This window comes from Balearica regulorum, chromosome 1 (assembly GCF_011004875.1).
Source record: "Balearica regulorum gibbericeps isolate bBalReg1 chromosome 1, bBalReg1.pri, whole genome shotgun sequence".
NCBI classification, from domain to species: Eukaryota; Metazoa; Chordata; class Aves; order Gruiformes; family Gruidae; genus Balearica; species Balearica regulorum.
This window is the reverse complement of record NC_046184.1, coordinates 53,584,327-53,609,127: the sequence shown is the minus strand read 5'-3', so window position 1 is coordinate 53,609,127 and position 24,801 is coordinate 53,584,327. Positions and strand designations below refer to the sequence as shown.

Genomic DNA, 24,801 nt, shown 5'->3' with positions numbered 1-24,801 from the left:
GACATTTCAGCATAATCTGGTATGATGGTAGTCTGGAAAGGGTGTGTGAAAAGGAAACAGCCCATTTTGATGAGGAACATAGAAGAACTCATGGAAGGGATGAATTCAAACAGTACCGCAGTTGCTGCTTTACTGCGTTTAGACGACTCTGCAAATCCTACCGCTGCTTCTTTTGAAAAATGAAAGAGTTGAATGAAGCTTCAGAGTAGAAAAAGTAAAAATTGTACAATTAGAAGGGCTTTTGGAAATGTGAGTTTGCTTTGTCTTAAAGTATTTAAAGTCTACATGGCTTACTGCTGAATTACAGTAGTAATTTTTGAGACAGACTAGGCAGTTACTGCTGACTCAGCCATTCTCAAAGACACAATTTAATGAAAGGTTCTTGTATTGTTTATACTGCTGGGGCTTTTTTTTTTTCTCCCCTATATTGTGAGAGTTATGCTGTTTTTACTTCTCCTGATTAGACAAGTTGTGTTTTGAGAAATATATATGAAAATGTATTTTTTTTTCTAGCAAAAGGTAACTTTTTGGATTTTTGTTGTTGTTATTTCCATTTTTTTTTCTGTAAGGGTTCCCTAAAAGCTATTTTTTAGTGGAGTGCTGGTTTTGGGGTTTTCATGTGAACAAAATTTAAAAAAGGGAAACGAAGGGAGGCCTTTGCTAGTTGAAGGAATTTTTTTTTTCTTTCCTAAAATATTTACAGAGCAGAAATTTCAGAGCCAAATTTTCTGTAATACTTGATTTTTAGTGAAGATTTTGTTAATTTGAGAAAACAATTATTGTTACTTTATTTTGAAAATAATTGATCTCTTGTAGTAAACAATTATATTGCTTAAAAGGAAAGCTCCTTGAGTGTCAGTGATAAAGATACCAGGTTTACCTTTTAAATGATGAAGTGAACTGAAATAGTAAATGCTAACTTCTCATTAGTGTTTCTCCACATTGTCTTAATGAGCGCCTTTGATGCTCACATTGATGCTCACCTCTTTGAGTTTTCTAAATTGTATCTTCACATTTTTAATGAGAATAGATTTCTTAAATAGCTGTAAAGCCAAGAGGGTGTCAGTTGTTCTTTCCCTAACTTAGATTTAGATATTTTACTAATAAAGCAACTCTCATACCAGCACATTTCTTCCCTTCTCCCTATCAGGATTTAATTATTGTCCTGCCTGTGATTCGTGTGAATAAAAACCAGAAGGCTAATGGTTTTCTCAATTAAAGTGTGTTCAACTCATCTTTCTGAACAAGTTTGTGACACTACTGATTTTGATTTGTTTTAAATAGTGCCATGTTAATGAAATCCTTATGCATACATAAATGAAATAGTTGAGAGGCTAACTTAATTGATTTAATAGCTCATGAAATCAGACACTTGTCTACTTTTCTTTTTTTTTCTTTCTTTCTTCCTCCTTCTGTATTAAGATCCTTGATGATGATGCAGCTCAGGAGTTGATGCCGGTGGTGGCAGGGGCTGTGTTCACCTTGACTGCTCACTTGAGCCAGTCTGTGAAAACTGAGCAGAAACAGCCACTTGCACTCCCTGTGGCGGGACAGTCCCAATATGTCTTGATGCTGGATGGTTCTTTTACCTCATCACCTGGCTCTGAGAGTATATCCATGGGTTTTGCTTCCATTGGTGACTCCTCCCTCCATATCATCTTAAAAAAGCTGCTGGATTTCATTTTGAAAACAGGTGTGTTGACCTTTGCAGTGGTGTGTGGGAATTCCAACTTCCAAGAGTAAAAAGATGGGCTGAGCTGCTTCCTGTTACTGCAGTGAAGATTTTTATTACAATCAATTATATGATTAATATAGATCTAATTGATGTTACTAATAAGAAAAAAATTAATAAAGCCATGTTATTTTTTAAATCTGAACAAGTAGAAGAGAGATGTGTAAATGACTGTAAAGGGAATTTCATATTGCCACTTTTTTGGAGCAGCATAAACTTGCTGAATTTACTCATAAATACACTTTTATGCAAACAGTAGAACTCTGAATTGAATCTAGTTGTTTTATTTATTTCTGCCAGCACTACTATAAGAAAGTTGAATTAAGTGCCAGTGGAAACTGGTGTCATGGAATTTACATCTATTTGTTTTTAATTGTGAATGTTTCTTATTAACAGGTGGTGGCTTCCAGAGAGTGAGGACACACCTTTATGGATCACTGCTTTATTATTTGCAGATTGCCCAGAGACCAGATGAACCAGACACTTTAGAAGCAGGTATGGTCCAACTGTATTATGGAAAAGAGCAAAAAAAAAAAAAAAAAAAAAAAAAAAAAATTGTTATTAAACCCTGAATGGTACAGTTTCTACATGCTGAGTTGTCTTCTGACAATAGATTATGTAGATAGAATACTTACTCCAAGAGCCTCAGAAATTAGCTGCTTATGCTAAATGATGCAAATCTTCCTCTATTCTGACCTGTCTAGCTCCGTATGTGTTCAAATGTATTGTTCTGGATGAAGCTATTAAATTTCTGACCGCCAGCACTAAAGAAGATATTTAATTTGTGTTCATTTAAAGCTATGTATCACAGCTACAAAATTGTCAAAGAACTGGAGATTACTTGTAACTACCTGTCCTCAAGTAGGTCCAACTGTAGAAATATATTGCCTCCACATCTGTATGTACACTCATACCACAATGATCCTATTTAAAAAAAAAAAAAACAAAACCAAAACAAAACCCGAAGATTATTTTATACTCTTTCTGTTCCTTTAGCTGAAGACTCCTGGGGGAAAACAAACAAACAAAAAAGCATCACCCCCACCCCCCAAAAAATAAGCAAAAAATAAGCCAACCAGAATTGCTGCTTAAACAAGAGAGCTTATGGTAAATATCACATTCTCTCTGTTAATGGCTTAAAAACTTGATTATTCTATGTTTCTAAACATTATTTCATCTTAGACCTTGGACAAGGACTGAAAAACAAACTTGGGGCTAGTACCTGTGTGTGCAGACTCTTACTGCTCAGCATTTTGAGGTACAGTAGTAAAAACCAAAACAAAACCACATGAATTTGTTATGACCCCACAGTAGTTTATTACTGGCTTTGGATTCAGCCCTTTCCCACTTAAGTCACCTTGTTTACTTCCCTCAAACTGAGTGTCTTGGTCCCAGTGAAAGTTCTTAGGCCTAATAGATATTGTTACATGTACTGAATCTTAGAATTATTTTAAGCATACTGTTTACAAGGGTGGTGTACGTATACAGGCACACACCATTTTTTTTGTCCTGACTGACCTGTGTGAGATATTCAGGAAAGAATGGATTTGTAGGAAAACATTTGCGCTTCATTAAAAAGAACTCCACCCTATCCACTGTTTGGGGCATTTCTGTTGCAAGGTAGAGAGAATGCCTCGAAGGATGCAGCCTCAGCTGTACTGTAGCTAAGCTAATGCTAAGCTGCCCATCTTCGCATTTTTCATTTTTTGTTTTATTTGCTTTTTTGCAGCTAAAAAAACGATGTGGGAACGTCTGACAGCTCCTGAAGATGTGTTTAGTAAATTGCAACGAGAAAACATGGCAATCATTGAGAGTTACGGGGCAGCTCTCATGGAGGTTGTCTGTCGGGATGCTTGTGATGGTCATGAGATAGGCCGGGTAAATAAATACTCCTTTGCAATCACTGTTCTGTATGTTTTAAAGAACGTTTTACTACTGTGCAGCAAGGTAGAACTGGAACATTTTTTGTGGATACTTAATCTCTTCCACGTTTCTGTCCTCCCACTCATCCTTCAAGCTGTTGAAAGTAGGGGCATACATGCATATTAATTTTTGTCTCAAAAAAGCTATGTGTCTTGTTTTAAAAACAAGGGTAGCAAGCACTGCAAAAGATCGTAGGTACGAACTGCTGTGGCATTTATTTGTTAGTATTTGTTAGATTTAAAATCATGGACTTACTGGTTTATTTTCTCACTTTGAGAAGATTTGGTGATTTCAGGAAGAAATAATTTCTGATAATAACTTCAGTAGACAGGAATATAGTCAGAATGCAAACTAGTTTTAAATTGTAATAGTGCTTGTAACAATACTTCATGAGCATATTTTGACATAGTTACTGGTCAACAATATCTGTAATATTTTGTTAAAGAATAATAGAAGAAAAGGTAATTGGCCCATACTATACTAAAACATCAAGAAATCTTAAAATATTTTTCACATTAAGGATTGCAATTGTAGTGCAGAAACGCATTCTGCTTTTAAGAAGCTGTTAGAAGCAACTGCTTAGCATTTCATATTTCTATGTATTTGTTAAAAATCTCATTGGTCTCACACATTTAATTCTGTTTTGATGTTTCTTTTTGTTTGTTTGTTTGCTTGTTTTTTTTCTTCCCCTCATCCCAGATGCTGGCATTGGCTTTGCTCGATCGTATTGTTTCGGTAGACAAGCAGCAGCAGTGGCTGTTGTATCTCTCCAATAGTGGCTACCTGAAGGTGCTTGTGGATAGCCTAGCAGATGATGATCTGACTCTTCAGAGCTTGCTCACACCTCAGCCTCCTTTACTTAAAGCGCTGTACACCTATGAGTCCAAAATGGTAACAGTACTTCAGAAACAATTTTGTGGTATGGTGTGGGTTTTTTCCTTTTAAAAAAAAAGAGGTGTTTGTCTATACTTCACATTAATTGTACTCAGAGATATTTTACCAAAATAATAGTATTTGAAATGATGCTAAAATCAAGAGAGAAAGTAGTTGTCATAAGTCTCATTGTGCATCTCCAATACTTCTCCTTCTTTACTCTTCCCTAGGCATTCCTCACTAGAGTAGCTAAAAGTCAGCAAGGGTCGCTAGAGCTGTTGCGGTCTGGAGTGATTGTGAGGCTGGCACAGTGTCAAGTGTATGACATGCGACCCGAAACAGACCATCAGGGGTAAGTGTTGGTTCCCCAGCTGATTTTGAAACTGTAATATAGTCTTGGAAGCATATGATGTCTTTTTATAGCCACAAGACTTTTAAGTAATGATTTGTGCATTTATTCGTTTTGTGTGTGTGTGTGCATTTCTTTAGCTTATCAGTTCAGTTTAAAAGTACCTCTTTACTGAGAGAAAAATTCCAAATAAGTGGGTCTGAAGTTGTACTTGAATGCTCAGTTACTTAGACTATGTAAAAACATATTTGTTTGATACCTTAGATAGGAATGGTCTATGTATTACTATTATTATTAAATAGTTTAGACTGTAATGTTTGAAAAACAACCTACACTGTAAACTTATTTTGGGGGCTTTGCAGTTGGTGAACAAAAAGTGCAGAGTTCGTCCTCCCCTATAAAGCACTAATGAGAGAGCAGTGAAGTAAATGTTATTTCAGAAATATTTTATGATGTGTTTAAAAACAATAATTAAATTTCACAGTTATATATTGCTTGACAAGTTTCTTGATGTCTTGCTGTGTTGTTAGTCATTGTGAGATGACTGAGAGAAGATCTCAGCGAAGGAAATTGCATAAAGGAAATCACCCTGGTTGATTTCAAACCTCGGTCCTTGCTTTAAGTTTGTGGTTCTTAGTGTCATACTGGAGGTTCAAACACTTTGACACTTTTAAACAGAGTATTTGTCTAAGTCTTGATTTTTTCCAGTGAGGTTTAAGATTGTATGAAATCTACAGGGCATTTGTACAGGACAGTATTTATCAGTTACTTTAGAATTAAGCACACCTCTTCCCACAATATTTGAGAATATTTAGTTTTATATATAAGTAAAGAAAACAGATGTCATATTTCTATGACAAAATAATCTGATTTAATGCAGTATAGTACAAAGAAGTAATTTTCTCTGCTTAGAAAAAATGTCTGGCAGCAGCTTTCTAGGTAAATTGCAGCAGCTGTGTATTATAAATGTTTTGCTTTTCCAATATAAACTCAGTTCAAGTACAGACCTATTATTGGAATATGAATGTTTGAAGATTCTTGAGGGTGATTGTAGGCTGAGGCTCTGCTTTGATAGTACTCTTCACTTTTCTTGCACTGTTTATATTTTTTCTTTCTTCTTTTTAAACCTCTTAAGAATGTATGGAATGAGAGATCCCCCAGTCTTCATTCCTGCTCCAGTGGAACGTTATCGCCAGATTCTTCTTCCAGCTCTTCAGCTGTGCCAAGTGATCCTCACATCCAGCATGGCACAACACCTGCAAGCAGCAGGACAGGTAAGTTCCCAAAGGAGTTCCAAAGTATCACTGCTACTGCTCATTCAAAGAAATTCTGTTTCCTTTTGCTCTGAAAGTAACCTTTTTTCAAAAAAGTAAAAGCATTGCTTCCTCTCTGCTCGCTGCTAAATTGAGTCATTCGTATTTTCCCTTTTCTTCTTGTGGTACAGGTTCTGCAGTTTCTAATTTCACATTCAGATACTATCCAGGCAATCCTGAGGTGTCAAGATGTTAGTGTTGGATCTCTCCAGGAGCTGGCCTCCCTGACAGGAATAATCAGCAAGGCAGCTTTGCCTGGTAGGAACTGCAGTTCTGAAATCTCTTACCCCATCTGCACGAATCTCAGATCTTGTTTTCTTTAAAGAAATAGTAAGACATATAAGGAAGTATCTACTACAATACAGAATTTTCTTGACATGTAGAGCTCTGGGAAAAATAAAGAAATGTTAAATAATTGTTTTTGAAATAAGTATGGTGGATTTGCAGTGGACATAGTGCCCTTACCAATATGCGTTTGACTTCCCATTTTCTTTTCATTATGCTACCTGACAGTAAGTAGTTTTTTTTCTTTGAGTTGACTTGCAAATAGTAGTGTTCAAAGTGCATGTGGTATCTTCAAAAATAATTTCCATTTAGCAAATTCTGTGACTGAAGAAGACAGAAAATTGCATACCTATATCTCTGTTAATGTCTTCTCCATTTTTATTTACTTAAAAAAGAAAGCTTCCGGGGAGAACAACTGTGGATTAGCATACTGACATTTTTCTTGGGTGACTTATCTTCACAGAGGACTAATAAATATTGTGATGAATATAGTGATTTTTTCTGCGTGCTAGAAGACTTGCTAACCATTTCAAAATAACTTCTCCATTTTGATTTAGTGGCTTTCTTTTGTTCAGGAGAGCTGTCTGACTACAATAGAAAAGAGTGCAGAGCTGTAGGTTTAGCCCAAATGTTTCTTTGCTTACAGTGTACTGAGCTTTGCACAACAGCTGCAATTTTCATGCTAACCTCTCTTCCTGCCCCCCCCCCCCCCCCACTTTTTCATTACTTAGTAGAACAGTAAGCTACAGGCTCTCATGCATCTCCTAGTAGCTGCATTCATATCTGAATGTTTTCCTCAATCAATGTGCAAAATATGTATGTTTGGCTGAAATATCTGATCAGTGCTTATATTTAAATGTATATACTGCATACATCTGTTTTCTTTTGAAAAAAAAACAACAAACAAACAACAACCCTCCACAAAAAAAACTCAAAACAGTTAATTCAATGGCTGTATCTTTTATCAGGAGTGCTAAATGAGCTGGATGTTGATGTTAATGAAGGAACGCAGATGGAGCTACAAGGACATATAGGCCGATTTCAGGTAATAAAGTTATATATATAACACTCCTCCTTTTAGAATTGTGTATGTAGATGAGGTTTTTTTCTTGTTTTTTTTCTCTTGACTAGTAGCAGTTATGAAAGGGATGTTTTCCATCATTAAGAAGAATGCGTGGTGTGTTTTGGTTTTGTGTTGTTTTTGGGTTTGGTTTTTTTTTTTTTTTTTTTGGTACATGTGGTTTTGGTGTTTTGTTTTTCTGGGTTGGTTTGGTTTGTTGGTTGTTTTGTTGTGGTTTGGTTTTTTGTTTTTTTTTCTCAACCAAGTAGAAAAGATAACATTTGGCAACATCAGGGTTGCATCAGGGACTTTGTTTCCCTACCTGGCTTAGGATTCACCTTCTATGGAGAAGAATTTGAGCATGTGAAGTAATGCAGAAATACTCTGTTGCTACTTTTGCTACAAGCACGTCTTCACCTCAACAATTTGGAGTATCAAACATGCTAGTGTTTTGTGACTTTCCTCCCCTTTTAAAAATAATTCTGACTTAGAAACCAGAATGAAAGCCAAGACAGAGTAAATCTTGCTCAAAAGCTATTATTGCAGACCTCTTTACAGCTCAGCATTCAGCATCCTGCAGTGTTTTTGAAGCTTTGTGGTTCCTGTGAGCAAAGACTTTCATAAAGAAATATTTCATTGAAAACTATCTGTAGATAGGGCTGTCCTATCAAATGCTTCTGGTTGCAAGAGAAGGATGTGTTCTCTGGACACTTTGATAGTAACTATTAGGCTGACAAGCCTGAAGCAAAGTAGCAAGCTGTAAATGATTGCTGTAACGCTGGGTTCTCAGAATTCTGCTGCATTATGTCAGCAAGAAATTTCCATGGGAAAGCAGAAAGTTTGTTGTGTTTGGTTTTTTTTTTTTTTATTATTATAAGGAGTTTTAATTAGTTAATTTGAAAACTGAGCTGTTCTGAGCAAAACTGTGCAAATCAGTCATCTGTTATTTTAACTTTTCTCTCTAGTTTGTCCTGTTATTTTCATCAAGTACTAAAAGGATTTAAGTGTTTTACTCTTCCCCAGAAGTAATTACCAAAAAATGTTTTATCGTTGAGAACGGGTTTTTTTGTTGTTTCACGCAAAACTGACTTACAGTCTGAGGCACTTTGACATTAATAGCCCCAGGCAAACTAAAAACAAATTTATTGTTACTTCTTTTTAGGAAGCTATTGAATTGGTTTTTGCACTCTACTTTTATGGAGCTTATTATCTTCATATCCAGATTTTGTTAGTTTGCCTATATAGGTAAAAGTGTTTTAAGCGGGAATGGGTAAACCTAAACTGTCACTGTCTTACGTCTCTTCCAAACTCTTATACTGACTAGCATCACAGTTGTGCACTTTTGAATTGCATTTATTTCTCAAGGTACTGCTTTAGGGTGCCATTAGTTTTTAAATTAATTAAAGGTGAGTTAAAACATCGTGTTTTAAAAATTTAAATTTTGTTTACAAAGTGCTAAAAGTACTTGCTATTGTGTTTTAAGGGATTTTCATCACTTAAGTGAAAAGAATCATGCACTTCATTTGTTGAGATACTAATGAAAATGCTCATTTCTTATGGCAGCGCCAGTGCTTAGGACTTCTAAGTCGGTTTGGTGGTTCAGACAGACTACGTCAGTTTAAATTGCAAGATGATAATGCAGAGGGAGACAGAGTGAACAAGAGGGATGAAACTGAGTTGGCCATGCAACAGGTAAGGACGGGAGAAGCTGCTAGAACCTTCAGTCTCAAATTGTGACATTTTACCTGCTGTGCAGACTTGTTTAGTTGTCATACTTTCATATGATAGTGGTAATGCTCTACACTATTTTTAGTTTGGTATAGGATCCCACATTTTATTTCTAGTTAAAGTAAACCTTGAAAATTTGGTTATTTAAATTTCCTTTAGCAGCCATTATTGTTTTGGGTACAAACTCTGAACTTCAAAGCCTTAAATTGATGAGAAATTTTCAAAGTGAAGGCTAGGTATAGAGGGCAATGGCTAACATTAAGTTAGAACCAAAGGGGACTTAGAATTGACCAGAATTTTTAGCTAACGGGTTTGGAAAAGAGGCAAGGTTGCAAGTCCTAGACTTGAAATAGAAGAGAGGCTGTTACTGATCAGAAAAGAGAATCATCACATTCTGGTGAGAAGAGAGGGAGCAAAACATGTGGTTTACTGACATTTATCCATTTTAAATTTAATGCTCTAAAGCCTGTAGGTATTGTAACTGACATGCTGTAATTTTTTTTTTATTTTTTCGGCAGATCTGTGCAAATGTGATGGAATACTGTGAGTCACTTATGCTGCAAAGCGCCCCCAGTTTTCAGCACGCTGTTTGTCTGTTTACTCCAAGCTTGTCAGAATCAACCAACCGAGATGGGCCTCGTCAGGGTGAGATTTTTGGCTTGCTATTTTATGAGGCTGAATGGTGTGACGTTTGGGCGAGTAGAAGATAATGAACCAGAGGCTGTAGTTTCACATGAACTTTAAGTCACTTTATGCCAATACTGTAGCTGCCCATTTTCTAATTCTGGAACACATGTTTGCGCAGCCTTGCACTAAGCCAAATCAGGAAACTAATACAAGTTAAAACAAATGTGACCAAAAAATCCTTTTTTAATTTACTTTCCATGGCAGCCTCAGAAACACATGTATCTGTTAAAAAAATAAAAAGTGTATGTCAATAAGTAGCACAAGACAGGGGAAGAGGAGGATTTCTTTTTTTCAGTGTCTGTGCTGGATTACAGTGTGTGAAACAAGGTCCTAATTTGTGACATGTAAGATGTGTTTTGATGCTGCCTGAAACTCTTCATTATGCCACATGGCAAGAGTTTACAGTCTGCCACTATGCAGCTGAGTGGTTAAAATATTTAAATAGTAGGTCTTCTGGTCTAGTTACATTTCATGTGTTACACTCAGTACCGTACTATGGTGACTGCCTTCTAGTACTGCAGCCACAGAACTTTTTGCCTAGTCTTTCATTTGTATTACTTCTGACGCAGAAGTATAAAACATAAACTTGCCAGTGCTTTCACATCTCTCACTACTTTATTGACAGAGACCATACCTTATTGATTTCTTGTTCTTTTTTTCTTCTTTTTTTTTTTTTTTTTAATGTATTATAACTTGTTCATCATCTTTTCTAGATACACAAGCACCGGTGGTCCCATACTGGCACTTGCCTGGCTTGGGCATTATCGTCTACCTGCTGAAACAGAGCACGAGTGATTTCTTCAGTTACTATGATAGCCATCGTCAGAGTGTTAACAAACTGCAAAACGTGGAGCAACTGCCACCAGATGAAATAAAAGAGGTAATAGGTCTTCTGACTCTGTAGTTTCTGTATTGTTTGTAACTTAGACATAGCTGTAACAGAGACTCCAAAGCATCTTATCTAAGTAAATACTTCCAGTTTTTGTGCATATTCCCTTCTGCTGTTGATGAAGGTGTCCATAGAATGAGTGACCTAAAACTTTGGGGAAAATATTTGGCTTAACTCTGTAAAAGTTGTGATTTTCATTAGAGTTGCTTGGGGATACGTTTAACTTCTCCATGTTTTGGTCAGCAAGGTTATGCAAATTCAAAATAGAGAGCACAGTTTTGAAGAAATAGTAGCTGATAAGGAAGCTCTAGATATTGATAAGTTATTTTATTTGCTTATTTCTTTTGATGCTCTGTGATTTCCTACAATCTTCTTGTTTTTCCTCTTCTTATCACAGCTGTGTCAGTCAGTTATGCCAGCTGGGGTTGACAAAATCTCCACTTCCCAAAAATACGTTTTGGCAAGGCGACGCCTGGTGAAGCTAATAAACAACCGAGCCAAGCTCCTTTCCCTCTGTTCTTGTATCCTTCTAAAATTGAAATGACCCTCACGGTGATGCTCCAGAAAAGCAGAGAAATAGGAACAGATTCTTTTTTACCTAGATTTCTGACCACATTGAACAATGGTCTTTTCAAAAAGGAAATTTGAAATACTGAAAATTAATTTAGTAAGAGGGTATTGTTCTGCCATTGTCAAAATATAAGTATTTTCAAGTTAGTAATTCCCATCATGGAGACCCTACTAAGACTTTGTGTAACATTATAATGGAGGAGTTACTGCAGCCTAGCTCTGCAATTCAGTATCCAGATCCACTAAACATTCACATATGTAAGTGCAGCGGAAGAAATATTTTGAAAAATAATTTTGAGGTGCTTATCAGAGCAACTGGAGTTTCCATTCTTACAGTCAACCTGCATAAACCTCATCTCAGAAACACCAGTAATCCTATGGAAATAACTAGTCATGCACAAAATAATTGTCTTCGGAGGATCAGAATTTTCCTCTGAAACCTACTTTGGGAAAGATGTGCTCTTGTAGACTTACCTGTTGTAATTTAAGGTGTTGCTGCCACCCCCAGCTTTACAACCTCACCTTTAATTCACTGTCCCTGCAACTGAGCTCTCATTATAAACCACATGAGCACTCATACTCCACTCTGGTCCAGAACTTTGGTTTAAAACCTCTTCAGGGTGAGCAGCCGTCACTGAAGTAACCAAGCCAGCACTGCCCTGAAGCAGGTAAGGAGGGTGCAGGCGATCTGTTACCAGGCTGCAGCAGTGGGGCTCAGAAGCTTCTTCTGGAGGAGGTGACAGGTGTTGAGCTGCTTCAAAGCGTGTAAATATGCTCATATAGTAAATGTCCAATCTAAAGACAACAAAATTAGACTCCTTCACTTAGATGTGTCTACAGATATTATAGAAACGTGTCTCTTCATTCTCTGGCGTCATCTGGAACACTATCTACTGCATTGCACACCCACTGACTCCCAAGACCCCCTGCTGTCCTCCAGGATGTCATTTAAGAAAGGAAGGCTGCAAGGTAAAATTTCTCAAACGTCACAGTGCCTTTGAATAACTTCTGATGGTTTAACTTTAAAACTGATGTGCTACTATTAATAATTTTGCCATTTATATTTAATAAAAGAGATTTTGTTTGGATTTGGCATACCTTTGGATTTTCTGCTGGAGAATTGGCAATACAAATATTGTTGTCGTAGACTTTTGGGTTTTGTCTATTACACATAACCTCCAAAGGAAAGTAAAATTAACCTTTTTTTATTTCTGTTGTTCAAACCAAGTGAAGTTCAAGTAATGCAATCAGATCAGTGATTGAAAACAGTTTATAGGAAAATATTTCAATACAATAAAATGAAATGAAGAACTAAAGTTAATATTGGTGGTTTAAAAAGCATTTTTAGAATTGTAGGCAGCATTGATTCACCAGCAGATTTTAAGTTTGTTGAATTTTGTTTAAAAAAAAAAATTAGGAATGGAAGGAAGTCAGAAAGGGAGAAGTGATCTTGGGAGAAGCGTTTTGCTTGAAGTGCCGTGTTGTGTGATCAAAATATTTATGGCTCTTAACATTTATTCTCTATATCATTTAATTAAAAAAAAGTGTGATTTCTATGCACAAGTTTACTGACCAATATGGAGCACTGCCTTTTAAACTCATTTTGTAACTTGATGTAGAGAAGGTAGTGTGGAGCAGCCAACATAATTTTAATGTCTCATTTTCTGTTGCTAGATTCCTTTGGTTCAGAGCCAAACTTGGATTTCAGTAGCGGACTGAATCGAGTGAGCCAGCACGATATAGAACAGGTGAGATGTGACAGCATGCTGAAAAGTATAGAACACACCTGATTACCACACAGCTATTAAGAGCAGTCTGACTGTAGTTTTCCCACCTCTGAACAACCTGTGGTAACACGAACAGGATATAACTTAGGATTAATGAAATGTTGCAAAATGTTTTTGTGAAGTATTATGAAGCAGGTAGCAGATGTGCTGCTGCACACACATTTTCAAGTTTTAATATAAAAAGTTAAATGAAAAATGAGCTAGACTTACAAATATAATTAATAATTCTGTTTCTCAGTCAAACAATATGTATTTTTTAAGAATAGTTTTCTGAAAACATCAGTTATTCTTGAAAAACTTGCAATATGGGGGCAGGATTCCCAATTTTCTGGGATCCTATAGCTGTTTACTACAGGTCAGCTGTAGCTAGGCTGTAGAGAAATGAGATCAAAAAGGGTAATAGAAACTGAGGAGACTATAAGATGTGAATGCTAGCAAAGAAGTGATTTCCGCTTACACAGTGATTTAATAGTTTGTGTAAATTTGATGCGGAGGTGGCAGAAAAAACAGGTCATTTTTATTAATAAATCCCACTGACATTTCTACTATTGTTTGTGCAGGAAAAAAAACCCCTGTTCTCAAAAAAACTATGCAGTCTCAAGTACCTTTATAAGATCTAGAATTGTAAGAACAGTTGTATGTGTGTTTTGTGATGAGACATCTTTTATTTCATTTGTTCGAAAGTAAAATATACAGTAACGTCTTGCTAAAATACTTAGAATGAAATTAATTTTTTTGGTGACTGATTACATATGCATTAATGAAAAAATGTCTATGCACATGGACTCTTAATTCCTAAACAGTACTTAAAAGGACTAGGAAAACTTTAATTGGAAGAAGTGTTTGTGTGACTATAACTGAAGAAGCTGAATTATATAAGACTGTTTCATTCCTAAAACTTGGAGAGGTTTTAAGGTGGTAATACTTGGATAATCTAACCCAAAAACCTCTGTAGAAAGGCTATCCATTGTGTAATTTAGAGAGAGAAACATGAGGGCAGAATGCAAGTAGTACTTATTAGGGGAATCCGAAAAAACATACTTTTAAAAGTGGTTTAGAGAATAAATCATGGTAAAAGGGTTGACAGGTCGTTGATGATGGATTAGCAGACATTCCAGAAAGAGAAGATTATCTGTTGTTGACTGGAACAAATCTCTGTTTCTCAGCTTCAGATTGAAGCCACAAACAGCTTTGGTGAATCTCTGCAGAAGAAGCTTCTGGACATCGAAGGGTTATATTCTAAGGTTCGGTCAAGGTACACCTTTATTCAAGCTCTTGTTAGACGCATCCGTGGACTCCTAAGGATATCCAGGACCTAAAAGACTCTGATACATACGTGTTGCTTGCCCCTTGAAGCAGTGTGCTAGGGCAGGCCTTCTGGATCATCAGATTTTATAGATCATACATTTTCTAAATAATGTCAAAAATATTTTGTTACTTTTTTTTTTCTTATCCCTATGGATCAGTTTTGTGTATTCTTTCCTACTGCTCTCAACTTGACAAGAAAAATAAAGGATTGTTTTTAACTGAGTTATAATTAATGTAAAATTTCAAGCAAGAAAGAATGCTAATGGAGGACATAAAGGAAACAAAAGAAGTTCTGCAACTGTGATGATATCACACTTACGGATGCTTTCAGAGAAATCTGCTGTTCTCGCTTCACACGTGGGTTTAATGAAAACCTGGGGTTCGAGTCAGCACTTGCAGACTGTGATCACTCTGGTGTGGATTCTATACAAAAGGTGATCATTTTGCACCGTGAACTGCTTGTTTCTGCTCCCCCTTGGTCCGACTCTTTTCAGCTGACAGAAGTACAGGCTGCTTCTCTTTGGACATGTCTAGATAAGGGGGGGGGAGGGGGGGAATAGGAGAGCCATGGAAGGTGACTGCCTTAGGTTTGGTTCTTCGGGCTTGGGGGTGTAGTCATCTGTGCTGTCCGTGCTGGACCAGGAGTATAAAGACAGAATAAAATCCACGAGGAGGAAGCCAACATGCTTGAGTGGTAGATTGGTTCTGTAGCTACCCATTGTTCTTGTGAGAGACTCGTATCTCCTTGTCTCAAAAACCCAAAACACAGACTAGCGTAACCATTGATTATTGACGTGAGATCTGTTGCATTTCTCTCTTATTACACCGTCTGATCTTAAAGCCCGAGTTTCCATGTGTGCCTTGTAAATTGTCTCCCCTGAGTTTTCATTACTTAATATTTCAAAATTTTTATGATTTTATACATATTTGGGGCCAAACTCTTCTCAGTGGTGCCCAGTGACAGGACAAGGGGCAACAGCCACAAACTGGAACACAGGAAGTTCCATCTGAACATGAGGAAAACTTCCTTACTCTGAGGGTGACAGAGCACTGGAACTGTTCTGTAATTCATCTGCACAAACTAATGACATGAATTACATCATCTTTTATGCAGGAATGTGCTAGCCTTGCTGTCAGGTGATGGTTATTAGCTATTCCATAGGAACAGCTAGCTGTTACTGGTTTATGTAGTTGGACTTTGGTGACACTCAAAAGGGTTTTTCTTGTTTCTCCACCCTCTCAGTGGAAAAATATTGCCGTTTACAAGAATGTAACTTTGGAATTCTGCTGGCTCTGGGAAATTCACTACGTTTTAGAAAATATCATTAACGGTAACCAGCTGCTTGTTGCGTGGAATTTCGGTAACGTTTTTACCATGACTTCATCCCGTGATGTTGTTCTCTCAGCCGGAAGAGCAGTGCAGGCGCCGCTTTGGCCGCGCGCCAGCTGCTTCCGCCCCGGTGGCCGGTCCCGGCATAACCGGGCTACCGGCGGCGGGTCTGCACCGAGCCGCTCTGGGACCTGCAGGCGCGTGACGGGGGTGGGGTTGTTTGCGTGTGTGTAGCGGTGTGACGGGACGGAAGCGGCGCGTGGCGCTGGCGCCGAGCCTCCCAGGCCCGCGCCGGCGCGCGCTGCTGTCGGGCGTCGCGTGGAGCGCGACGCTCGGCGGGAGGCAGGAAGCCCCGCCCCCGCCCGAGGCACGCGCAGAGCCGAGCCCCGCCCCTCCCGGAAGCCCCGCGAGTCCGCCGCCGCAGATTCGTCACGGTTGCGCTCCAGCTCGCTTTGTTATTTTTTAACTCATTCTTCCCTTTTTCCTTCCTGTCCAGGTGTACCCGCACAGACAGGGCAAGGGAAGCCCCGCGCTCAGCCCTTCCCTTCCTCGCCGAGGTCGGGCGGGCGCCGTCCCGGCTCCGTGTCGAAACGGCGAGGCCGGGGAGGGAGCGCCTCGTTTACTCGCCGCGGCGTTCGACGTGGAGCCCGTGAACGGCGGCGTCTCGGCGGCGGCAGGGCCAGCGGAGCGGAGCGGGGTAGCCGCGGCGCGGCGTACCGGCTCGACATGGGTGAGGAGCGGGCGCCGGTCCCGGCGGCCTCAGTGCCTGGCGCCGGCCCCCGCCACGGGGCCGGGGGGGGAGAGGGGAGGCGGCCGGGGCTGGCGCGAGGCGGTGGGCCTCGGCGCGCGGGGGCGGCGGCACGAGGGGTCCCGTCCCGGCCATCGTCGTCGTCCCCGGCGGCCTGTGGAGACGTGGGGGGAGGGGGGCTGCGGGCTGAGAGGGGGCCCGCGGGGCGGGCGGCAGCGGCGCCGCCGGGGCAGCCGACCGGATCGGTGTTGAACGAGGAAGGACGAGGGGAGGGGAGGGGAGGGGATCGCCTCCCGACTGCCAGCTCCGCCCGGCGGCGGCGGGAGCGGTTGCTGCCCACCTGCCTTCAGGCTGAGCTCGTAACACGGGCCGGGCCCGGCCGGACCGGGCCCTATCGGCGATCGGCTTCCTAGCGCTGGTGTGGCCCTCCGGGGGAGCCGCTGCTGCTGCTGCTGCAGCGCTTCACGGCAGCGTTTTCAGTGGCTTCTTACTCCTGCGCGATGGCGAATCGTATGAGCAGCGTAGCGGGAGTATGCGGTCGGTCAAAGCCTGTGATGCTTTTGTACTCCTGAGCCTTGTCTAAATTAAACTCTGGTTCAGGTACGCAGTGGTTGCTAATAAGGAATTAATTATAAAAAGAGGTTTTATAGAATAGTAAATAAAGTAGAAGGAATAGTAAGAGGCCCTGAATCTAGGGGTTAAGGGATTAACGTAAATCTGTCCTATTACAGATGGTATTGAGCAGTGTTTTAGTGTGGGAGAAGCCTGTTAGAATATAAAAAGCGGGAATGAGAGGTGTCTGGCAGTAAGCAAAGTTACTGACTGAGACAAAAGAGATATCATCTCTTAGGCCTCCACGGATCACGTAGCAGCCTTCTACTTGAAATGTTTCTATTGAAATACCTTTTGCAGCTCATTTGTGTTAAGGTTATTTGCCTATCTCACAGTAAACGGTGCCTTGAGCAGTGCTGTGCAAACTGGCAACAGATGGTCCCTTACACTGTCGCCTTGTTTTTCAGGTCTGTGGTTTGCATGGCTGCTGTGATGGGATGGGGTTAGAAAAAGTAAAGCACCCTGTTGTCAGTTTGAATTCCTTCTTACGCATAAGCACGCAGCTCATTGCTCCCTCCTTTCCCTGGAAAAGCATTGCTTAGAAAGGCAAACACAGGGAATAATTTTTTAATAAAATCCTCTTTCAGTAAGGTTTTGGTTGCAAATCTCTGATTTGTCTCTTCTCTCACATTTAATAAATATGTGATTCTAGCTTGTATGGTGTTTCACTAGCTTTTACAGGGTTTAGGTGGATTTACAAAATTATTATTTAGCATTAGATATATTTGTTATAAAAATCATTGGGAAAAAAAAAGGCATTATTGCTGGCTTAGAACATTCTTTCTACATTTAAACATCTAATAGGCACAAATCGGATATTAGCCTGGCCACAAGTACTCTTATGTGCATTCAAAGAATAAATGAGATGTTGGGGCAAGCCAGTTTTGGAAAAAAGATAAAAAAAGGGTAGGTAATTTAAAATCAGCTCCCAGACTTCTCTGTAGCATTAACGTACTTAATTTATTGCAGCTTCATGATTTGTAACGGAGTGTGATTTAACACGTACCTACTGATTTATACTTAATTTTAAGAAAGAAGTGGATGGTCCTGTGGGAGACCGTAAACATCAGAAAGAATTCTTTTAGGCTTCAGCATGTCCTTGCATAGTCTGTGGAATTGAAAAGATAGTTTGATACAAACAAGAAAGAAGTTGGCTCAGATTTTGGCAAATGGGAGAAAAGGAAAAAAAATAATCCTAACCACAATGAGGAAGCTTGCTGCTGCTGCTGCAACGTGATTTTGCTGGATTGAGCTACCATAAAATAGCAGCATAAAACCAGGAAAATACAATGTGGTTCAGCACACAGGTATCTGGGTGACAACCTGAACTTTGTCTGTTTTCTCTGGAGAAAAGACACATATTGTTGCTCAGTAAGAAATGAGGTCAGTCTGTCTGTCTTTCCATATCCTCGATATTGCTAGCTGGCATTCAAACAGCTTTCTCTTCTTCGTAGGGGGCTTTTTCTCCACCATCTTTTCCAGTTTGTTTGGAACTCGAGAGAGGAGGATTCTGATCCTGGGACTGGACGGAGCAGGAAAAACAACTATTCTCTACAGGTTACAAGTTGGAGAAGTTGTTACCACCATTCCGAGTAAGTGATTAGTCCCTTAGTGAAAATAGCTGATTTGCCTGTAGCTCTAACACGTAAGCTTTGTCAGCTGAACTTGCTACATGCTTCCTTCATAAACAAAAGGACCTTACATTGCGGGAGCCTTGCACTGTTGTATTTGAAAATGTTTTTGCATAACAGTATTACAGTGTGCTATAGAAATACTACATAAAGGAATATTTTAAGCTGCCCAGCTGAACGTAAAAAGTATTTGATCCTTAAGATTGTTACCAAGATTTGGCAGGCTCTTCTTGATAGATAAATGTTCAGTAAATGGTAGCTGTTGACTACCTAAGTCTTTTGTCTCCTAGTATAGCTGTAACAAGAATCTAGATATCATTATTATTGTATAAAAGATTTTTTTTACATAGGATGGTGTCATGAATTTTACCTATTTAATTTCTTTCTTTTGACAACGGTCTTCAGTTTGTTATATAAACACTTCTATTTAACACAGAAGAAGAAATCACATGGTTTAACTTTACACTATGTAGAAGGTGTAACAAACAAAACTCAACATGAGATCTCATGGAAGGAGATGATGCTTATTTAAAAAAAATATAACTGATTTCACCAATTGTCTTAGCATTCATGCAGCCACACCCACCTATTACAAACCCAGATGAGTGTGCCGAAGTGGTCTGGCTAGGATCGCTCTCTGTAACATGAGGGACAAGTGACACTTGGCTTTTGAGTCTCTGTCATGTCTTCTTGGGTTCCACCTGAATAGGCACGATAAACTGACTTTGGTCAGGTCTTTTTTACCTTTCAGAAGCCAGCAGCTTACTATGTCATAATTCTTTTGCCCAAGGGTTTTGCTTATTTCAGCCTCTATAAATTTTAGGCAGTCTGCATCTATGATTCACTTCCCTATGTTGTGTTTCTCTGGGCTGGCAGGAAAAGGAATGACATAGGTGATACGCTGTAACCTTATGTCCATCTTCCACATACCAGAATGTCACGTCTTCTGCTGAGAAGTTGGCTGTGCCGTGGTCCTATGAGAGCACAGATCTGGTGTGGACACGGAGGACATGTTCCTTAGTGTTTTATTGGTGTCGGTTGCATATTTGGTTATTAAAACTGGCTGTTTCTTTAACTCTTGCTCTGTTTCTTTTGGTGATTTCAGGCATACTTCTGTTCATTTTTAACAACCTTAGCAATTGTTACAAATCTCTACAATATGTTTACAATGTGTTTTTATTGTTCAAAGAAAAAAACTACCACATTATTTTGAGCAATAAATGTTTGTTGGGGTAACTTCGCAAAGGGCGTGAACTTCGTTATGTAGCTACTCAGAATTTTTAGGCCTGAAAATTTTAAACTAAGTGCTGTCATGTTCTTCAGAAAAATAAAGAAAAATGACTAACGGTGAACTTGTTTAACTTTGTTTCAGCCATTGGTTTCAATGTTGAGACTGTGACATACAAGAATCTCAAATTTCAAGTTTGGGACTTGGGAGGACAGACAAGCATAAGGTAATAGATCTCTTAAAATCAAAAGATATAATTAGATTTCTCTAGAAAAATGCTAAGTTCTTAGAATTCTCATAGCTGGCACTTCTGAAAATTGGTTCTTTTCAGTCTTAAAACCAGCCCATCGTCAGGACAGCACTTTCATCTGACAGAATTCAGTTAGTAAAACCTGTTTTGGACTACAGTTTGGAAAGAAACAAGTGAATGTTTTCACTTGTAAACAGTTTTGCTTTGAAAAAGAGAGTTTACTTGTGTAGTAGACAATTGTGTAGCATTCTGAGAAAGAGGGAAGTGAATGATGTAAACCCAAAAAGATATTTAAATATTCTCAAGAATGCAAAGCTAGGAAGTTGATTTTAGATATAGAAGATAATTTTTTTAGCAAGCTTTACAAATTTTGTAATGAGTCATTACAAACATAATTGTAGTGATCTCTTCAGTATCCTGTATGATCTTTTCATGATTCCTTTTTGAACACTAAGTAAGGTGCAGCTAAGTTAGTTAATAAGAAAGGTGCAGTTAGTAGGGTGTAGGTTCCTTTCCTTTTCAGTAAGATAGTCCTGAAAAAGGTGGTTTGTTTTGATCCATGTTAATTACTTGCCTGTATGAATTAGTCATTTAAGATTTCTCTGTTTATCCTTCTTTGGTCACCATAATGATTATTTAAACTTTCCTTGCTTCTCTGTCCCTTGGTTATGGACCTGATGTCCTGCAGGCAGATTCCCAAATAAATCTGTTCCTAGCATTTCTGTCCTTTCCCTGTTTTCAAGCTGCTTTTTTAATTTTTTTTTTTCCCCCCTGCTATTGAGAGTATTTGTACTGTCTGTTCCTTTTTGTAGCCTCTTGAAGATATCTTCCTGCTTGCTTCCTGGGGGCTTTCACCCCAGTTTATACCTCCTCTGGGTAATCTGGTTTTCATTATCTGGCTGAAAAGCACCATTAAAAGTGCAAATTATATGACTGGAACTTCTCTTTCTTCTGCAGGCCATATTGGCGGTGTTACTATTCAAATACAGATGCAGTTATTTATGTAGTGGACAGCTGTGATCGAGACAGAATTGGCACTTCAAAATCAGAGCTTGTTGCTATGTTAGAGGTAAGAAAACAAGGATGACAATCCTGTCAGTAGAACAGAAATTGAGAAATTAAAACTTTTTTTTTTTTCCCCCGGAGTGACTGTGAAATTTGATTCAGTGAATCAAGTGAAACTCAGCTTCACTTGTGAAACCTCAGCCCTCAGAATAGGCCCGTGCAACACTTATGTGATAAGCACTAAGTGTACTGCAGATATTTCAGAGTTTTGTGCAGCATTGTCTGGGCAAGAAGGGAAGTTATGTGCAGCCTTCTGGTCATAGGAAAATTTATCTGTCTGCAAGGACAGCTGCTCAGTGCTTCAGTAGTGGCAAAATCAGGCCCTGAAGGATTAACGGTAATTAGTATCCCACTTTGTTTTGAAGCTGAAAAGTGTGTGTAGAACAGGGTAATATGAGGAAGAAGATGAGTTGAGCAAAACTTGTTTTCTTTCCCCCCAAATTCCTGCAGGCTCTTTGATATGCCTTGTTAAATCTGACCACCTAATGTAACGGGCATAACCAGCCATGTTTTGAAAGTGATCCTATGTGGTATCACACTGGAATTGAAAAGAAATGCCATTCTTTCACTGAAGAATTTTCTAAAAAAAAAAAAACCCCAAAAATCAGCGAAGTGAAAAATCATTATGAGAGCTGCTGAAGTTTCTTTACATTCTGTGGGTTTTCTCTGTTTAAATACATTTGGTAAAAGTCTCTGCAACAACTTGCATGATTCTCCTTTTTTTTAAGGAAGAAGAGTTGAAGAAAGCCATTTTGGTGGTATTTGCAAATAAGCAGGATATGGAGCAGGCCATGACACCCACAGAAATGGCAAACGCACTTGGCTTACCAGCTTTGAAGGACCGAAAGTGGCAGATATTCAAAACCTCTGCAACCAAAGGCACTGGGCTTGATGAAGCAATGGAGTGGTGAGTAACAGTCTAAGTATACTAGCTTCATTAGAAAAGTATCTTTTACCCTTTTTTTTTTTTTTTTTAAAGACTGGATCTGCAGAAAGTCTGTCTGCCACAAAAGACAAAGGTCCATGTTGAGGAGAAAGCTACTTTCTTCTAAAGTGTCCCACCAGAATACAAATGACTTTTCAGTGAACCTACTTAACCTTTTTCCTAGGTTGGTGGAGGCCTTGAAGAGCAGGCAGTGATACAAAGCTGAGCATCGCAAAGAAGTTTCAGCTCTACCCAGCATCCCTCTTTCTGCAGTCAAGTATTTCCAGGCCACAAATACTTGTAAATAGGACAGATTTGCATTTGACTCCTGTAACGTGGATGCCTCTCTTGAATTGTAAAACTGAACCAAGTGAATGTCTGTAACCATTATGATATTCCATTTCTTTCTTTCTGTTTAAAGGATGTACTTATGTTCATTTGTATGAAAGTCTTACAGGCTGGGAAAGGTGGTGGGTTGGTTTTTTTTTTTGTGTCATTTCCCCCCCCCCGCCTTTTGGTGGTTTTGAGTGGCTATTATATTTGTGTAATTAAAACACTAATAAAATCTGGAACTGTCAGCTGTTCTTGTAGGTGTGTTGCTTGCTAGAGGCTGCTGGCTTACAGACCAAAGTCCAACGCTGCCAGTCCTAACAGCCACCTGGCTGAACGTTTGAAGAGAGTGAGTTCCTTAAGCTGATGTTGTTACACCTCAGCATCCTTCTGTGTTGATATGCTGCTACAATGACATACAGCACAGAGCAATAGCTACCTAGCTGTTACTGTAGTGTTGGTTTTCTGAAAGAAAAATAACCTGCTGGGCCAGGGCTGTAATTTGAATTTAACTTCCACCTTCATGAGCTGTTACTCCTGTACTCTTGGCATAGCCAGAAATGACAGTTAAGTTGCTCTGTATAGCTGCAGAAACTAAAAGACAAATCAAAGTCGTAGGGCAGATATTGTTTTCTCCCTGGCAGCTAAGATGTTCACAGGCATGAACGCAGTCATCACATAACCCATCTTGTAAAAACAAAGTAAAATTTAATATAAAAGATCATGGTGGTTGTCCATTCAACTGTACATGCTCTGGTAAATAGCCAGGTCTGGAAAAAATTGAAGAGCTTTTATTTAAGATCCTAGATGAAAAAGAGGACATGAAAAAATACTAATAAATACAATTAAAATATGTAAATACTTTTTTTTAAACACTAATTAGTTCTTTAGCTTGAAGTTACATTTTATAAATTAATCCTCGGGGAAGGAAAAGCCTTTTCATTCCACCACTGCTAAATCTTTCAGTGCATGACTTCGAGGTCTCTTGGCCTTGTAGGCAGGGCGCAGGAATTCTATTTTTCTCTTCCTGGTTTCCGCTTTATTCTTGTGTCTCTTCAGCTTTCTCCTCGCAGCAATGTCAGGGTTTGCTACAGTCTAGTGAAAAACAATACGTTTGTGTGTTTAGTTACAAGTAAGGGCTGTCCCTGTAAGCATCAGGTACTTCCTAAGAACCTGGTGACTGATAGGATGCCACGGGGGTTTTCTTAGGCTCCTCGAAAGTGAGGGTACGCTGGCTGCTCTGCCCAGGTTTAACTGCTGCTCTTCAGTATGTGGGAAAGCACAGCACGGCTCCCAGCCAGAACCTGCCCTAGAGCATCATCTTAATCAGTTGCTTCTGAAGGTTCAGAGGTGGAACAGTCCTGAACTCACCTTCCCAGCCAGCTCTCAAGCCTTTCAAGAAGCCCTCCTTCTCTTTTCCATAAAAGAAAGCAGAATCTTACCTGCAAAGCCCTCTGCTTTTTCCTCATCACTCTTTTCTGGTTGGCCTGTTTCTGCACAGAAGAAAAGGCAAGTGAAAAAGCCTCCAGTCCAACCAACTTCTTGAGCAGTTCTATGATTTCTTGGGAAAGGTTCTTCAGTGTTGGATCTAGTAAAACAAAATTAATCTTTTCAGCACATGGAATGAAAGCCAAGAGCCCAGTAAGGATTCCTCTTTCTTTACTGATTCATCCTGCCTAATAAACAGTAGAGACCAAAGCAAAGGTGCTTGTGAAATCTAATTCTTCACCAGCTTTCCTAGAGGACCATGAGTGGTGCTTCACTCAGGCAAACAAAAATTAATATTTGTGAGAAGCAAAAAGTTTTTTCCAGAAGGATAATGGCACCCACAGGTTATTAAAAGTGGCTTGCTGCATAAAGCCACCAGGGCTCCTTTGGAAGAGGCTTTGTTGGAAATAGAGATGATTCCATCCTCGTCAATCAGCATCTCTGTCCAGAAGACACCATAAGGGCTGGCTTAACGGTTAGGATCACCAGTTAGTTACAATATATTAACTACAATCACTGAGGAAAATAAAAAAAATATTGGAGTGGGGGGGAGGCTCCAAAGAGATGCTGAGGGGAGGCAGAGCAGGGCACATATTCCCCTCACTCTTCCACAGATGCCTCTTCAAGTGCTTGTTCAGCCTCCAGAGAAGCTCACCTAAGCTGCTTGCCTCCACAACACTCTTCAGCGAC

The 24,801-nt window shown here is 39.3% G+C and overlaps 3 protein-coding genes across 4 annotated transcripts in view; 2 read left to right on the top strand and 1 right to left on the bottom strand.

Moving 5' to 3' along the window:
- NUP205 (nucleoporin 205) overlaps nucleotides 1-14,726 on the top strand; it is a 54,655-nt gene extending 39,929 nt beyond the window's left edge. For both annotated transcript variants that reach the window (XM_075749704.1, XM_075749696.1), the window contains exons 29-43: nucleotides 1,423-1,693; nucleotides 2,129-2,227; nucleotides 3,462-3,610; nucleotides 4,355-4,546; nucleotides 4,759-4,880; nucleotides 6,013-6,151; nucleotides 6,322-6,448; nucleotides 7,444-7,520; nucleotides 9,099-9,227; nucleotides 9,782-9,908; nucleotides 10,664-10,830; nucleotides 11,237-11,360; nucleotides 12,250-12,378; nucleotides 13,084-13,157; nucleotides 14,363-14,726. In XM_075749704.1, the coding sequence (XP_075605819.1) occupies nucleotides 1,423-1,693; nucleotides 2,129-2,227; nucleotides 3,462-3,610; nucleotides 4,355-4,546; nucleotides 4,759-4,880; nucleotides 6,013-6,151; nucleotides 6,322-6,448; nucleotides 7,444-7,520; nucleotides 9,099-9,227; nucleotides 9,782-9,908; nucleotides 10,664-10,830; nucleotides 11,237-11,360; nucleotides 12,250-12,378; nucleotides 13,084-13,157; nucleotides 14,363-14,515 (2,079 nt within the window). In that variant the 3' untranslated portion in view covers nucleotides 14,516-14,726. The remainder of the gene's footprint in view (nucleotides 1-1,422; nucleotides 1,694-2,128; nucleotides 2,228-3,461; nucleotides 3,611-4,354; nucleotides 4,547-4,758; nucleotides 4,881-6,012; nucleotides 6,152-6,321; nucleotides 6,449-7,443; nucleotides 7,521-9,098; nucleotides 9,228-9,781; nucleotides 9,909-10,663; nucleotides 10,831-11,236; nucleotides 11,361-12,249; nucleotides 12,379-13,083; nucleotides 13,158-14,362) is intronic.
- A 1,497-nt stretch (nucleotides 14,727-16,223) lies between these two features.
- On the top strand, nucleotides 16,224-22,759 carry ARL1 (ARF like GTPase 1). Its single transcript, XM_075749682.1, has 6 exons — nucleotides 16,224-16,564; nucleotides 18,649-18,786; nucleotides 20,198-20,279; nucleotides 21,261-21,372; nucleotides 22,097-22,275; nucleotides 22,478-22,759. The coding sequence occupies exons 1-6, from the start codon at nucleotides 16,561-16,563 to the stop codon at nucleotides 22,506-22,508; spliced, it is 546 nt and encodes a 181-aa protein (XP_075605797.1). The 5' UTR covers nucleotides 16,224-16,560; the 3' UTR covers nucleotides 22,509-22,759.
- Nucleotides 22,760-23,394: 635 nt separating this feature from the next.
- Nucleotides 23,395-24,801, bottom strand: part of UTP20 (UTP20 small subunit processome component) — a 65,582-nt gene continuing 64,175 nt past the window's right edge. Inside the window, 2 exon segments of the mRNA XM_075749673.1 lie at nucleotides 23,395-23,718; nucleotides 24,066-24,211. Of these exon segments, the coding sequence (XP_075605788.1) occupies nucleotides 23,563-23,718; nucleotides 24,066-24,211 (302 nt within the window). The 3' untranslated portion in view covers nucleotides 23,395-23,562.

Bases quoted from the DNA above. Each gene is read 5' to 3' on its own strand.
- ARL1 (XM_075749682.1), top strand. The intron at 21,373-22,096 runs GTAAGAAAACAA...CTTTTTTTTAAG, and splicing joins AGCTTGTTGCTATGTTAGAG to GAAGAAGAGTTGAAGAAAGC. The intron at 22,276-22,477 runs GTGAGTAACAGT...CCTTTTTCCTAG, and splicing joins CTTGATGAAGCAATGGAGTG to GTTGGTGGAGGCCTTGAAGA.